At 45.1% G+C, this 14,933-nt stretch overlaps 1 protein-coding gene and 1 long non-coding RNA gene across 3 annotated transcripts in view; one reads left to right on the forward strand and one right to left on the reverse strand.

The window, feature by feature from the left end:
* Positions 1 to 12,648, forward strand: part of LOC116541635 — a 25,908-nt gene extending 13,260 nt beyond the window's left edge. The window contains exon 3 of the long non-coding RNA XR_004264879.1: positions 12,614 to 12,648. This is a non-coding gene — a long non-coding RNA (uncharacterized LOC116541635). The remainder of the gene's footprint in view (positions 1 to 12,613) is intronic.
* Positions 5,842 to 14,933, reverse strand: part of METTL2A (methyltransferase like 2A) — a 19,993-nt gene continuing 10,901 nt past the window's right edge. Inside the window, exons 6-9 of one of the 2 annotated variants that reach the window (XM_032265951.1) lie at positions 12,961 to 13,100; positions 9,627 to 9,733; positions 7,401 to 7,466; positions 5,952 to 6,599 (exon numbers count right to left, since the gene is read on the reverse strand). In XM_032265951.1, coding sequence (XP_032121842.1) covers positions 6,445 to 6,599; positions 7,401 to 7,466; positions 9,627 to 9,733; positions 12,961 to 13,100 — 468 coding nt within the window. In that variant the 3' untranslated portion in view covers positions 5,952 to 6,444. Of the gene's footprint in view, positions 6,600 to 7,400; positions 7,467 to 9,626; positions 9,734 to 12,960; positions 13,101 to 14,933 lie in introns of both variants that reach the window. The other variant, XM_032265952.1, reaches the window with a different exon arrangement.

The following is a 14,933-nucleotide window of genomic DNA, read 5'->3' on the forward strand; positions in this document are numbered from 1 at the left end:
GTTTTTTTTTTTTTTTTGGACGGAGTTTCGCTCTTGTTACCCAGGCTGGAGTGCAATGGCACGATCTCGGCTCACCGCAACCTCCGCCTCCTGGGTTCAGGCAATTCTCCTGCCTCAGCCTCCCGAGTAGCTGGGATTACAGGCATGCGCCACCATGCCCAGCTAATTTTTTGTATTTTTAGTAGAGATGGGGTTTCACCGTGTTGACCAGGATGGTCTCGATCACTTGACCTCGTGATCCACCCGCCTCGGCCTCCCAAAGTGCGGGGATTACAGGCTTAAGCCACCGCGCCCGGCCAATTTTTGTGTTTTTAGTAGAGATGGGGTTTCACCATATTGGCCAGGATGGTCTCAATCTCTTGACCTTGTGATCTGCCTGCCTTGGCCTCCCAAAGTGCCTGGATTACAGGCATAAGCCACTGTGCCTGGCCTCGGTTTTCTATTTTGATGAAAATGTTGCAATTTGGACAGTGCTGCAAGACAAACCCAAAGTATGTAGCCAATTGCACTGACTTTTGATAGTTCTTTTACACTTCGGACAGCTTCGGAGTTTCCTTCTCTTGGGGAGGTTTGGGGTGAAGGTGCCTTCTCCTCCAGCCCACAGCAGGGTTAACATCTGAGCAGGTGTAATGTTTTTCTGGACTGGCATCACTGGTTGGAGCCAAGAATGTTTAAACCCCTATATTATGTCAGATACCATTTCTATCAAACTACTTCTCCCTAATCTAAGGCTAATTACCTCACGATTAACACCGGTCGTCTGACGTTGGTAAACCATTTACCCTCCCTGAGCTTCAGATTTCTTCATCTGTAAAATGGAGATAATTATACTTATATTCACAGAGGCACTGTGAGGATTAAATATATGAAAAGCTATTTAAAGGATCTTAAGGTCTAGACAAATGCCAGCTCATGTTAGTGCAAACCTGCTCAGCAGTTGCTTGGTTGGTAGGATGGGGCATCTCAGAACAGAACAGCTGACGGAAACCTCCTTCGGTGCTGGCCCATCTCTGGGCGCTGGTGTGTTCTGAACAATCAACTTCTTTTTTTTTTTTTTTTTGGGACGGAGTTTCACTCTTGTTACCCAGGCTGGAGTGCAATGGCGCGATCTCGGCTCACCGCAACCTCCTGGGTTCAGGCAATTCTCCTGCCTCAGCCTCCCGAGTAGCTGGGACTACAGGCGTGCGCCAGCATGCCCAGCTAATTTTTGTATTTTTAGTACAGACGGGGTTTCACCATGTTGACCAGGATGGTCTTGATCTCTTGACCTCGTGATCCACTCGTCTCAGCCTCCCAAAGTGCTGGGATTATAGGCGTGAGCCACCGCACCCGGCCACGCCCGCTGTTTTTTTGTTTTGTTTTGTTTTTTTGAGACGGAATTTCGCTCTTGTTGCCCAGGCTGGAGTGCAATGGCGCGATCTCGGCTCACGCAACCTCCGCCTCCTGGGTTCAGGCAATTCTCCTGCCTCAACCTCCTGAGTAGCTGGGACCACAGGCACGCGCCACCATGCCCAGCTAATTTTTTGTAGTTTTAGTAGAGACGGGGTTTCACCGCGTTGACCAGGATGGTCTCGATCTCTTGACCTCGTGATCCACCCACCTCGGCCTCCCAAAGTGCTTGAGCCACCGCGCCCGGCCTGAACAATCAACTGCTGATCTAAGTTCAGTTTCTCAAGTAGCTTCCCTTCCTGGGGAGATCCCCTCAGCTTGTCAGGTAAGTTTTAGATCACAGATCAATAATCGTCCTTTGGGCACATAGGGTGGGGAAAAATAAAAGAAAAGCAAAATAATCTTGCTTTACAATCCAGACCCTGTGAGCGGGACTGACTTTATAGTTTTAACAGTCCCCTAGATCAACTGAGAACAATCCAGACCCTGCAAATGAGGGTGGATTGAAAGCAGGTAATCATTCTTACTCATTTCTCAGTACCTAATGCACTTGGGTAGTACTCATTAAAATGTGCTAAGGCTGGGCACAGTGGCTCAGGCCTGTAATCCCAGCACTTTGGGAGGCCGAGGCGGGTGGATCACCTGAGGTCAGGAGTTCGAGAGCAGCCTAGCCAACATGGTGAAACCCTGTCTCTAATAAAAATACAAAAATTAGCTGGGTGTGGTGGTGGGTACCTGTAATCCCAGCTATTCAGGAGGCTGAGGCAGGGGAATTGCTTGAGCCTGAAAGGGAGAGGCTGCAGTGAGCCGAGACTGCTCCACTGCACTCCAGCCTGGGCAAGAGACTGAGACTCCATATCAAAAAAAAAAAAAAAAAAGAAAAGAAATAAAATAAAAAAAGAAAATGAGGCAGCCATGATGCAACATTTCAGCGTTTTCACCTGGGAAATTCACCATCAGCACATCTACCTCTTAACAAGGGTTCCCACATCACAACCTGTAGACCGAATTAGGAAACAGACAAATCTGCAACGCATCAACGCAGCCGGGCTCCGAAAATAGCAGCTGCAGCCACAAACCAAAGAACAGGCCTTTGTGAACAGAGTGAAAGAAACTGCTTGTCCTGAGCTCATCTTTTAAGCCAGAGAACTCCCTACTCCTACTAAAGTATGTCTTTAAGCCAAGATAGGAATCAATTACATAAAAGTAGGATGTCTTAGTACATTAGATTTTCCCTTTCCCGCTAAGTTTCCGAGGCCTAATTTTCCAACCAGAGTCCAAGAGAATATGAACTTACATGAAGAGGGGTGGCTGACTCGTTGTCCATAGGTTTGACAGCATTAACAGAGGCCAGGCTCTCCATGAACCACGCAAGACCAGGAGATGAATCCCTTTCACAGTGCAAAACCCACTTTCAGGGTGATCGCTGCCTTGAGGAACATGGTTTCACTCCAGTCGCTCCAGTGCATCTGTCTCAAACTGTCTCTTGTTTTTCAAACAACATTGAATTTATCTCCTCACCCTAATTAACACCACTTAGGAAGGTAAGTCAGTTTCAGAAACACTTCTGTTGGTTTCACATGGAAACCATACAACTGCCTGAGCAGCTTCACACCTGAAGCCACCTTCCAGCCCAACAAAGCACCCACCCTCCTTCTACCTTCCTTTCCCTTCCTTCCCCTCCTCCTTTTCTCTTTCTTTTCTTTCTTTCTGGCTGGAGTGCAATCTCCACTCACTGCAACCTCCACCTACGGGGTTCAAGCAATTCTCCTGCCTCAGCGTCCCTAGTAGCTGGGATTATAGGCACCTGCCACCATGCCTGGCTAATTTTTTTTTTTTTTTTTTGAGACAGAGTTTCACTCTTGTTGCCCAGGCTGGAGAGCAGTGGTGCAACTTGGCTCACTGCAATCTCCGTCTCCTGGGTTCAAGCAGTTCTCCTACCTCAGCCTCCCGAGTAGCTGGGATTACAGGCACGCGCCACCATGCCAGGCTAATTTAGTATTTTTAGTAGAGATAGGTTTTCTCCATGTTGGTTAGGCTTGTCTCAACCTCCTGACTTCAGGTGATCCACCCACCTCGGCCTCCCAAAGTGCTGGGATTACAGGCGTGAGCCACGACGCCTGGCCCACCTTTCTTGCATTAAGCATATTAAGAGATACCATTTGGGGCCAGACTCGTCGTCGAGACAGTATTTATTTTTTAAGTGGCACTGAGGTCATACATTTTAATCCCCACAACACATTTAACTGTCCTCTGCCCATCCTTAGAGATTCTGAGGATGAAACGTTATGCAAAGTCCCTTAGAGAGTTCAGATGTCATTGAAAAGGGAGCAGGGGCAGGAAAAGGCTCATCTTTTTAACCTAAGCCCAAAGTCCAAACCAGGTGCCAGAAAGATAGAATAAAAACTGTTCCTATAGCTTTGAAATGCTTTAGGGATGCTGAAGGATAGTCTTTAGAGAATCATTTAAATTAATATATCTTTTTTTTTTTCATACAGAGTATTGCTCTGTCGCCCAGGCTGGAGTACAGTGGCGTGATCTCGGCTCACTGCAAACTCTGCCTCCTGGGTTCAAGCAATTCTTCTGCTTCAGCCTCCTGAGTAGCTGAGACTACAGGTGCCTGCCACCATGCCAGCTAATTCTTGTATTTTTAGTAGAGATGAGGTTTCACCATATTGGCCAGACTGGTGTTGAACCCCTGACTTCATGATCCGCCCACCTCAGCCTCCCAAAGTACTAGGATTATAGGCATGGGCCACCGTGCCTGGCTTAAATTAATGTATCTATCTATTCTTCATTTCAAATGATAAATGAAATAATATCCCAGTGATTCAGTCTTTTCCAGTTTTTAGTAAATATAGTAATGGAAAAGATGGGAGCTCCCTTCCTCCCTTGCTCCCACCTTTGGAAACCCATTAGGTGGGGCCAGGTGTGGTGGCTCATGCCTGTTATCCTAGCACTTTGGGAGGCTGAGGTGGGAGGATTGCTTGAGCTCAGGAGTTCAACACCAGCCTGGGTAACATGGTGAAACCCCATCTCTACAAAAAATACAGAAATTAGGCTTGGTGGCACATACCTATAGTTCCACCTACTTGGGAGGCTGAGGTGGGTGACCCGAGCCTGGGAGGTTGAGGCTGCAGTGAGCAGTGATTGTGCTGCTGCATTCCAGCCTGGGTGAGCCTGTCTCACAAAAACAAATAACCCTACAAAAAACTCGAATACCTATGGGTCCATATTGAGACAAGTAAATGAGTTAAGAGAAAGCTTTTCCGTACCCAGTACCAACCAATCAGTGTAGAAGGAATGGAAGGATCAGAAACCACTATTTGGCAACTATCATAGTTATTCAGCCAAAAAAACCAATAGATACTGAAAGTCGGGGGTAGAAGTCTGATGAGGAACAGGATGTTTAGTCTCAAAGCACTTCCCTACAAAATATTTATTAACTTTACAGTGGGGGAACCTGGCAGTCACAACTAAGTGACATCACCAATAATGGAGAAATTCATAATCACGTGTCGCCTGATACAATACTATGTGAAGAACACAGCATCACTTCTGAATATTCCCGCCCAAAATGCAGAGTCTGAACCGAATCATGAGGAAACACCAAACCCAATTCGAGTTTACACAATAGCCTCTTACCTTAAAATGCCAAGGTGCAAAAGCAAGCCTGAACTGTAGACTAAAGGGGACCGAGACACCACTACTAAATTCAATACAATTCTTTATTTTTTACATTTTGTTAAAAGGCAGGGTCTTGCTACATTACCCAGCCTGTTCTTGAACCCTTGGCCTTGCCATCCTTCTGCCTTGGGCTTCCAAAATGCTAGGATTACAGGAGCCACTGTGCCCAGAGAATATAATGGTGTTTTTGCATGATAAAGCTATTATTGGGACTGCCGGGCAAACATGGTTTCTGGCTGGTAGTAATGTTTCCATGTATCCCTACTTATGATGCATATGTTTGATAATATATTTGGTGATGTTGGGACATCAGAAAAAAATGGACTATTCTTGCAGTATTCTTATATAAATTTATTATTCCAAAATCTGGAAAAACATTAAAAAGGTAAAAGCCAGGCATCTTTTTTTGTTTTGAGATGGAGTTTCGCTCTTGTTGCCCAGACTGGAGTGCGGTGGCACAATCTCAGCTCACTGCAAACCTCCGCCTCCCTGGTTCAAGCGAGATCCTGCTTCAGCCTCCTGAATAGCTGGGATTACAGGCACGCACCACCACACCCAGCTAATTTTTGTATTTTTAGTAGAAACAGGGTTTCACCATGTTGGCTAGGTTGGTCTCTACCTCCTGACCTCAGGTGATCTGCTGGCCTCGGCCTCCCAAAGTGCTGGGATTATAGGCGTGAGCAGGACTAAGATTTACAGTGAAGACCAGGATCAATTACTTAACAAGAATACCACATTCTGATGCTCTCTATAGGGTCATTTTTGTGTCAGGAAAATATCGAATCAGATTCTTCCCAGCTTATTTCCCCTACAACTTAATAGCTCTTCGCTAACTTCTGTATGTATTTACTGCAATTGCACAGCCCGGCATTTGCACTCTCAAAAGATTTAATGCAATTACAGTCAAATATAATAATATATAATACTTTTTTCCCATGGAAATAAATTGGTGTTTTAAAATTTACAATTCCCATGAATAAAATTTCAGTTACTACAAAATGCTAAGACAGATTGAGATCTCAAAGAAAGAACTTGAGAAAATTATGTGTAAAGGACTTCACAAAAGAAAGCATAATTGTTAGAATCCTGGTACAAAGTAACTTTTCCTAGGTGTAAGGTTCAAGTCTGATTTCTTGAATTGTTCAACATCAACAGACCTCATTTGTATTCTTTTTATTTTCATTATTACTTTCAGAGACAGGATCTGACTATGTTGCCCAGGCTGGACTCCTGGGCTCGGATCCTCCCTGCCTCAGCCTCCTGAGTGGCTGGGATTACAGGCATGGACCACCACGCCCGGTGCTACAAATGTTTTTGAAAAACGCCCGCAAACACAATGAGCTTGCATCGTGTGAGAGCAGGTGCCGCTCAGCTGGTGCTGGACAGAAGAGGCTTGCGGTATTTGCACTGAATCCAAACCCGGTACATTGTCAGTTGCTTCCCTCGGTTCACCTGCAGGCGTCGGTCCACCAGATTCTGAACCTTTTCCAGCCCAGCAGTGGTGAAAAGTACATCCAGTTCCTCTGTATGCAAAAGAAAAGGTGTTTATAAGTTTTCCCCTCAAGAAAAGGCATTTTTATCTACTAAGTCCCTTGTTAAATGGGGCTCTGGGAAGTTGCTGTCATGTTTTTTATGTGGCCATTTGCTTATAAATGCAGTGGTCATTTGGTAACAGCAAGTTCATGTTTAGGTAGGGGAAGCCCCCGCGTATGGGCCACGGGTTTTTCTTTTTTAAAACCTTTGGTTTATATTTGGCCTTTAGGCTCTATGAATACCTTAAAATCATAGGCAAAAATCTCTATATATGTATGTCAAAGCAATTGTTAGGAAAGAGGTTTCATTTCTTAACCAAAGGCTCAAAGAAGGTGACCCCAAAAAGAGCCCAGGAATGGAGAATTCCTAAGGCCCAGGTGAAGGGTGAAGCCTGTGGCCAGGGCCAGTTGCAGAGGAGAGCAGTTCCCGGCACCCCTAGAACCCAGAGGACATGACTCACCAAAGCACAACCCCACGCAGAAGGTGAAATGGGCTGGAATGGAGATGAGCCTTGCAGAACGGGTAGGCTTCCCAATTTGGACAGTGGCAGAAAGGGAGAGCAGAGCAGGACTGAAGGAATGGACAAGGCAGGGCTGCCTGGCGCCCCTGAGTGGCTGGCTGCCATGGTTATCCTAGCCCAGGGTGGAGGAGGGAGTGAGCAGTGGGGAACTGCAGGAAACCGCCGGCCTAAAAGGCAGGAGGGGCCAGATAGTCTTCTTTCTGAATGTGCCTTGAAGACCATCTCATCTGGTATTAGGAACTTTTAGCATAAAAAGATGAGTGTTTCATACCTTGTGTGAAGAAGTAAACCCTGGTTCCATCACCTCTCACGTAGAAATTTCCAGATAGACACTGACCTGCAGAGTAGTGTGGTAAAAATCAAACACACTTTGCTGGGTGAAGAGCACTCCTGCCTCAGTGCTTCAGGAAGAGCAGCTCAACGGGAAGAAGCTAACTCCAGTGTCAGAAATCATGAGGTTCCTAAGTGTCCCACTCCAAAACTCTAGAATTGTTTGATGAAACTTATTCACTCTCCCGACTCCATTAAATTAATAGCACAAACTTTTTATTTATTGATTTTGAGACGGAGTTTTGCTCTTGATGTCCAGGCTGGAGTGCAATGGCGTGACCCTGGCTCACTGCAAACTCCGCCTCCCAGATTCAAGAGATTCTCCTGCCTCAGCCTCCGGAGTACCTGGGATTACAGGCACACCACCACGCCTGGCTAATTTTTTGTATTTTTAGGAGAGATGGGGTTTCACCATGTTGGCCAGGCTGGTCTTGAACTCCTGACCTCAGGTGATCCACCTGCCTCGGCCTCCCAAAGTGCTGGGATTAAAAGCATGAGTCACCACGCTGGGCCCATTTTTTGTTTTTTTTTTTTAATTAAGCAATATAGCTGAGTTTAAGGAAACTTGAGACAGCCATTACCATTTTGGTGGTGACTGTCCTTTGCGTGTTTCTTCATGTGTCTACACAATCATAAATACAACAACTCGGATACTCTTTTGATCATGAACATGCTTTCCCTTCTGCTGCTAGCCTCCCTGACCTTACCTCAGTTTTTTGGCCTGGTAAATACTTCTAGACCTTCCCGAATGCCCAAATCATCACACATGTGTATACTTATTTCCCTGCAGATACTAGTATTAAGGGATGGAGTTTAAAATACTCTCCTGCACACTGCTCCTCTCACTGAGTAATATGGAATGGAAATCCCTCCAAGCTCAGTAGTATAGGGTCCATCTCAGGTGACAAGCACATCTACCTATACAGGGGCATTCACTTTGTTTGCAAAGTTTTGCTCATACATGTGTTATATACTAGTTTTTGACTGTATCCAAAAAGACTATTGGATTGAGTAACACCTGGGTGCTTAAAAAAAGACTGTAATGCTGGGTGCAGTGGCTCATGCCTGTAATCCCAGCACTCTGGGAGGCTGAGGTGGGTGGATCACCTGAGGTCAGAAGTTCAAGACCAGCCTGGCCAACGTGGTGAAACCCCGTTTCTACTAAAAATACAAATAATTAGGTGGGTGTGGTGGTGAGTGTCTGTGATCCTAGCTACTCGGGAGGCTGAGGCAGGAGGCAAAGATTGTAGTGAGCCGAGATCGTGCCATTGCACTCCAGCCTGGGAAACGAGTGAAAGTCAAAAAAAAAGGCTGTAACAATTTCTATTTCTACCAGTAATGAAGGAATGCACTTCTTTCTTTGAATTGGCCAGCAATAAGAAGTACGAACTCATTATTTTTATTTCCTTGAAGTGTTGTTTATTGGCCATTTAGATATGCTCTTCTGTGAACTGATTAAATATTCCTGTTTTTTGGGTGGGACACTGATCTTTTTCTTATCAATTTCATGACAGCTCCTTGAAGAGCAGCGATATTAAGTCTTTATTATGTGCACTGAAAATATTCCTTCTTACTCTCTCATTTGCCTTTTACATGTTTAATGGTATTTTTTGTGATGCTACATTTAAAATTATTTATGTCTTTCAAATGTCTTTCTTTCATTTTTTTTTTTTTTTTTTGAGGAGTAGTCAGGCCCTGTCATCCAGGCTGGAGTGCAGTAGTGTGTGATCTTGGCTTATCGTAACCTCTGCCTCCCAGGTTCAAGTGATTCTCCTGTCTCAGCCTCCCAAGTACCTGGGACTATGGCGCCTGCCACTATCCTGACTAATTTTTGAATTTTTAGTAAAGACGGGGTTTTACCATGTTGACCAGGCTGATCTCAAACTCCTGATCTCAGGTGATCTGTCTGCCTTGGCCTCCCAAAGTGCTGGTATTATAGGTGTGGGCCACCGTGCCTGGCCGTCTTTCAAATGTCTTTTTAAAAAAAGCTCTTCTAAAGGTAGCTGTCTTGCTTAAAAAGACCTCAATATCTACATTATACAAGCATCTGCAGTTTTCTTAAAAAATGTACTATTGTCACATTTTAAATGGCTTTATATATGGAGCTCTAATTCTAAAGTATCTGTTCTGATGGCAGCACCATTTTTTGATTATAGTGGCAAAATACCTTTTTTAAACCGAAGCTGAGCCATGTCATAGCGGCCGTAATCTCGCAGAAGCATCATCCCCCCAGGTTTCAGAAGCTTGCTCAGCCTGTTGATAGCCTTCTGCATCCTGTGGGGCAGCAGGGAATGACGATCAATCAGGTCTCCTTAAGGACAAGCTTTCCTTTCCCTGTAGCATATCCCAAAAAACGCCAGTGAACTTCCTCCCCAACTGACACACCAAATCTAAGATCTAAGCTCCTCTACCCTTGCTTCAGTTAGAAGTGAGGGACACCTTAGCTGCCTGCTCACAGCTGTGGCCTTCATCCATTGCTTTCAGCCTGAAGAGGGCCCAGGACAGCTTGCTTCTGCCATAAGAAAGTTCTCTGCTCCAGGCCAGGTGCAGTAGTTCATGCCTGTAATCCCAGTACTTTGGGAGGCTGAGGCAGGCGGATCACTCGAGGTCAGGAGTTGGAGATCAGCCTGGCCAAAATGGTGAAACCCCGTCTCTACTAAAAATACAAAAATTAGCCAGGCGTGGTAGTGCCTGCCTGTAGTCCCAGCTACTTGGGAGGCTGAGGCAGGAGAATTGCTTGAACCTGGGAGGTGGAGGTTGTAGTGAGCCAAGACCATGTCATTGTATTCCAGCCTGGGCAACAAGAACAAAACTCCGTCTCAAAAACAAAAACAGAAATCCAGCTGGGGTCCTGCTATGTTGCCCAGGCTGGAATGCAATGGCCAGAATCCTGGGCTCAAGTGATCTTCCTGCCTCAGTCTCTTAGGTAGGTGGGACTAAAAGTATGAGCCACTGTGCCTGCCTTGAATTTTAAATTTTAACAGTTTGTTTTAGTCCATGTCAATTTTAATAAAGTTTGTACAGTAGTATTAAAACTTCTGAGGTTATGATTCTTGTTTTTTTGAAACAGGGTCTCACCGCCTCCCAGACTACAGTGCAGTAGTGTGATCATAGCTCATTTCACTGCAGCCTCAAACTCTTGGGCTTAAACCATACTCTTGCCTCAGCCTTCTGAGTAGCTGGGACTACAGATACACACCTGGCTAATTTTTTAGTAGAGATGGGGGTCTTGCTTTGTTGCCCAAGCTGGTCTTAAGCTCCTGGCTTCAAGCAATTCCCCCACCTCGGTCTGCCAAAGTGGTGAGATTATAGGTGTGAGCCATTGTGCCTGGTCAACTTCTGCAGTTATTGAAGTTTGAAACCATGGTAGACCTTTTGGGTTATCCTGCATATGCCTTTATTTCACACTCATCCTCTCAGGTTGGATGACTTCAGTGCCCTTCTAGAGAAACTGTGGCCTAGAGAAGGTCAATCACTCAAAGCTCCTACCCTGTGCTGCCAGCAAGGGGTCCTTGGATACTAGCAGATAAACCAGAATCTCAATCACTGGTCCTTCCAGTCTCTAGTCATGTGATCTGGCTTCCTAACACCAGCTTACCTTGACCTTTTACGCTAATTTACTTAATCACCCTTTGAAGGACTCCAATGTCTGTAAAATGAGATGTTTGAAATCTCTAACCCCATGATGTCATGGGTATAGTTTACCCTAATATGTGCCAACCCCCAGCCTGTCTGGACTTACTGCACTCTGGCAGTGATAAGGGCTTCCATGGAATTAGTCAATGGTGTCTGAATCTCTTAGCCACCATCTAACTCTGCTTCCTTGAGAAGGTAGTTTTGGCTAGGCGCAGTGGCTCATACCTGTAATCCCGGCACTTTGGGAGGCCGAGGCGGGTGGATCACTTGAGGTCAGGAGTTCAAGATCAGCCTGGCCAACATGGTGAAACCCTGTCTCTATTCAAAATACAAAAAATATTAGCCAGGTGTGGTGGTGTGTGCTTATAATCCCAGTTGCTCAGGAGGCTAAGGCAGGAGAATTGCTTGAGCCTGGGAGGAGGAGGCTGTGGTGAGCCGAGATCTCGCCACTGTACTCCAGCTTGGGTGACAGCGTGAGACTGTCTCAAGAAAGAAAACAGAAGGTAGTTTCATAGGACCACTGGTTGCTTGATGCATGTAAGTTTTTTTTTGTTTTTTTTTTTTTTTCCTTTTTTTTGTTTTAAAGACAGGGTTTCACCATGTTGGTCAGGCTGGTCTTGAACTCCCAACCTCAGGTGATCCGCCCGCCTTGGCCTCCAAAGTGCTTGGATTACAGGCGTGTGCCACCACTCCTGGCTGCATATAAGGTTTTAATGGTGTATTTTAGGATATAACATTTGACTTTCCTTCATCTGAATCTGATTTTATAGAATTCTGTATCACACTTTTCCAAAACACTGTAAGCATCCGAGAACATTTAGTTAAGCTTCAGTGTAAATTTTGTGTTGCTAATAAGCTTTATTTAAAGCATTTAAAAGGCCAGTAGACAGGGCATGGTGGCTCACGCCTGTAATCCCAGCACTTTAGGAGGCTGAGGTGGACGATCACAAGGTCAGGAGTTGGAGACAAGCCTCACCAACATGGTGAAACTCCATTCTCTACTAAAAAAAAAATACAAAAATTAGCCAGGCAGGGTGGCATGTGCCTGTACTCCCAGCTACTTGGGAGGCTGAGGCAGGAGAATTGCTTGACCCGGGAGGTGGAGGTTGCAGTGAGCTGAGATCTTGCTACTATACCCCAGCCTGGGTGACAGAGCAAGACTCCATCTCAAATAAATAAATAGCCAATAATGAGACATTACCTAAAAGCTGTGGCACCCACAGTTCTAAAACAGCATGTGATGAGATTATCAACAGGACTTTCCCAACATACTCATTAGAGACTGATTCTCCATTCTTTCCCAATGTTGAGCCACAAGAAGGAAATGATGAACCAACGACTGTAGCCAGCAAGCAGAAGTTTCAAGGCTGGAACAGAGGTTGGACATCTAGACAAATTTAGGAAAATGGTTGAGATGCTCACATCACTACAAATGATGTGGCTACTTTGCGTGTATCAGAACATAAACAAACTCTTTTTACTTCGAACCCAACTCTAATATCAAGGTCCTTCACCAAGCTGGGCATGGTGGCTCACACCTACAATCCCAGCACTTTGGGAGGCCAAGGTGGGAGGATCGCTTGAGACCAGGAATTCAAGACCAGTCTGGACAACATGGGAAAATCTCACCTCTGCTAAAAATACAAAAATTAGCCAGGTCTGGTGGCATGTGCCTGTGATCACACCTGCTTGGGAAGCTAAGGAGGGAGGATCATTTAAGCCAAGAGGTTAAGGCTGCAGTGAGCCATGATTGTGCCACTGCATTCCAGCCTGGGCTGACAGAGCAAGACCCAATCTTAAAAAAAAAAGGTCCCTCACCAATGCTTTCTTTTTGTGACACTACTGGCCAAGGGACCCAAACTTACTTGTCTGGAACAATTGCTGAAAGAACAAATATGAGAATGATAATATCAAGACTGCCCTCGGGTACTGGGTAACTCTTCTCTTCATCACACAGGTCGTGAACAAAGGCAAAACACCGAGAAGGATCATATTCTGAATTTGTCTGCAGATAGGTGGAAGAAAAAAGCAAGTTAGAAAATATTAACATAGCCTAAACAAAAGATGATCTTGTGTTAAATGTAACGGCTACAACTTCGATATTTCTTTTTTCCTTTTTTTAAGGCAAAGTCTCCCCATGTTGCCCAGGCTGGTCTCAAACTCTTGGGCTCATGCAATACAATCTCCTGCCTCATCTTCCCGAGGAGGGGATATATTTCTAATCATTATACGGGTTGGTGCAAAAGTAATGGCAAGGGCACCGTGGCTCACACTTGTAATCCCAGAACTTTGGGAGGCCGAGGTGGGCAGATCACTTGAGGTCGGGAAAGGGAGACCAGCCTGATCAATGTGGTGAAACCTCATCTCTACTAAAATACAAAACTTAGCTGGGTGTGGTGGCGGGTGCCTGTAATCTCAGCTACTTGGGAGGCTAAGGCAGGAGAATTGCTTGAACCCAGGAGGTGGAGGTTGCAGTGAGCCAAGATCGAGCCACTGCACTCCAGCATGGGCAACAAGAGTGAAATTTCAACTCAAAAAAAAAGAGAAAAAAAAAAAAAAAAAAAAAAAGAGTAATGGCAAAAACTGCAAGTATTTTTGCACCAACCTAATACCATGTTTTTTTCAGGGAGGAGTCAAAGAGTAAGGATCAGGAACAATTCAAGGGAGATGGTGAGGGATCTAATGGTTGCTTTTAAAACAACATTCCTGACTCCTCTACTTTTATTCTCTATTCTTTTTTTTTTTTTTTTTGGGACGGAGTTTCGCTCTTGTTACCCAGGCTGGAGTGCAATGGTGCGATCTCGGCTCACCGCAACCTCCGCCTCCTGGGTTCAGGCAATTCTCCTGCCTCAGCCTCCTGAGTAGCTGGGATTACAGGCACGCGCCACCATGCCCAGCTAATTTTTTGTATTTTTAGTAGAGACGGGGTTTCACCGTGTTGACCAGGATGGTCTCGATCTCTTGACCTCGTGATCCACCCGCCTTGGCCTCCCAAAGTGCTGGGATTACAGGCTTGAGCCACCGCGCCCGGCCACTATTCTCTATTCTTGTGTACTTTCTATACTTCTCTTGCATGAAGTCAGATCTGAGATCTGGAAACTCATCATGAAAATGAGTGACCAACAGGGAAAAGAAAAATTCATAAGGAGAGAGTCAACACATACTTTAAAAAAGTATGATCTTCTAGGCACAGTGGCTCACGCCTAGAATCCCAACACCCTTGGGAGGCTGAGGCGGGAGGATCCCTTGAGCCCAGGAATTTGAGACCATTTGAGGCAATATAGTGAGACTTCGTCTGTACAAAAAGTAAAAAATGCCGGGCTCAGTGGCTCATGCCTTTAATCCTAGCACTTTGGATTAAAGTGGATTACCCGACGGTGGGAGTTCAAGATCAGCCTGGCCAACATGATGAAACCCCATCTCTACTAAAAACAGAAAAAATTAGCTGGGTGCAGCAGTGTGTGCCTGTAATCCCAGCTACTCTGCCCAGTTACACAGGAGGTGAGAGAATCACATGAGCCCAGGAGATCAAGGTTGCAGTGAGCCTGACTGTAGCACTGCACTCCAGACTGAGCGACCGAATGAGATAGTGTTTCAAAACAAACAAAATACACGATTTAAAACAACTTCCAACTACTAAATATTATACAAACCATAGAATTCTTCAGGAAAATCTATTTCTGTAGATGTGGAAAATTTAAATGTACTTTATTATCAAAAACTGAAGACAAGCTTCAATATTCATCTGGTCTTGAGCCACATGAATAATTCCAAAAACATGGCACTACCAATTCCTAACCTGCCTTAACAGACACTTTTTTTTTTTTTTTTTTTTTTT

The sequence above is a fragment of the Sapajus apella genome, unplaced genomic scaffold, assembly GCF_009761245.1.
Source record: "Sapajus apella isolate SASKATOON/1434 unplaced genomic scaffold, GSC_monkey_1.0 scaffold153, whole genome shotgun sequence".
In the NCBI taxonomy this organism is placed as follows: Eukaryota; Metazoa; Chordata; class Mammalia; order Primates; family Cebidae; genus Sapajus; species Sapajus apella.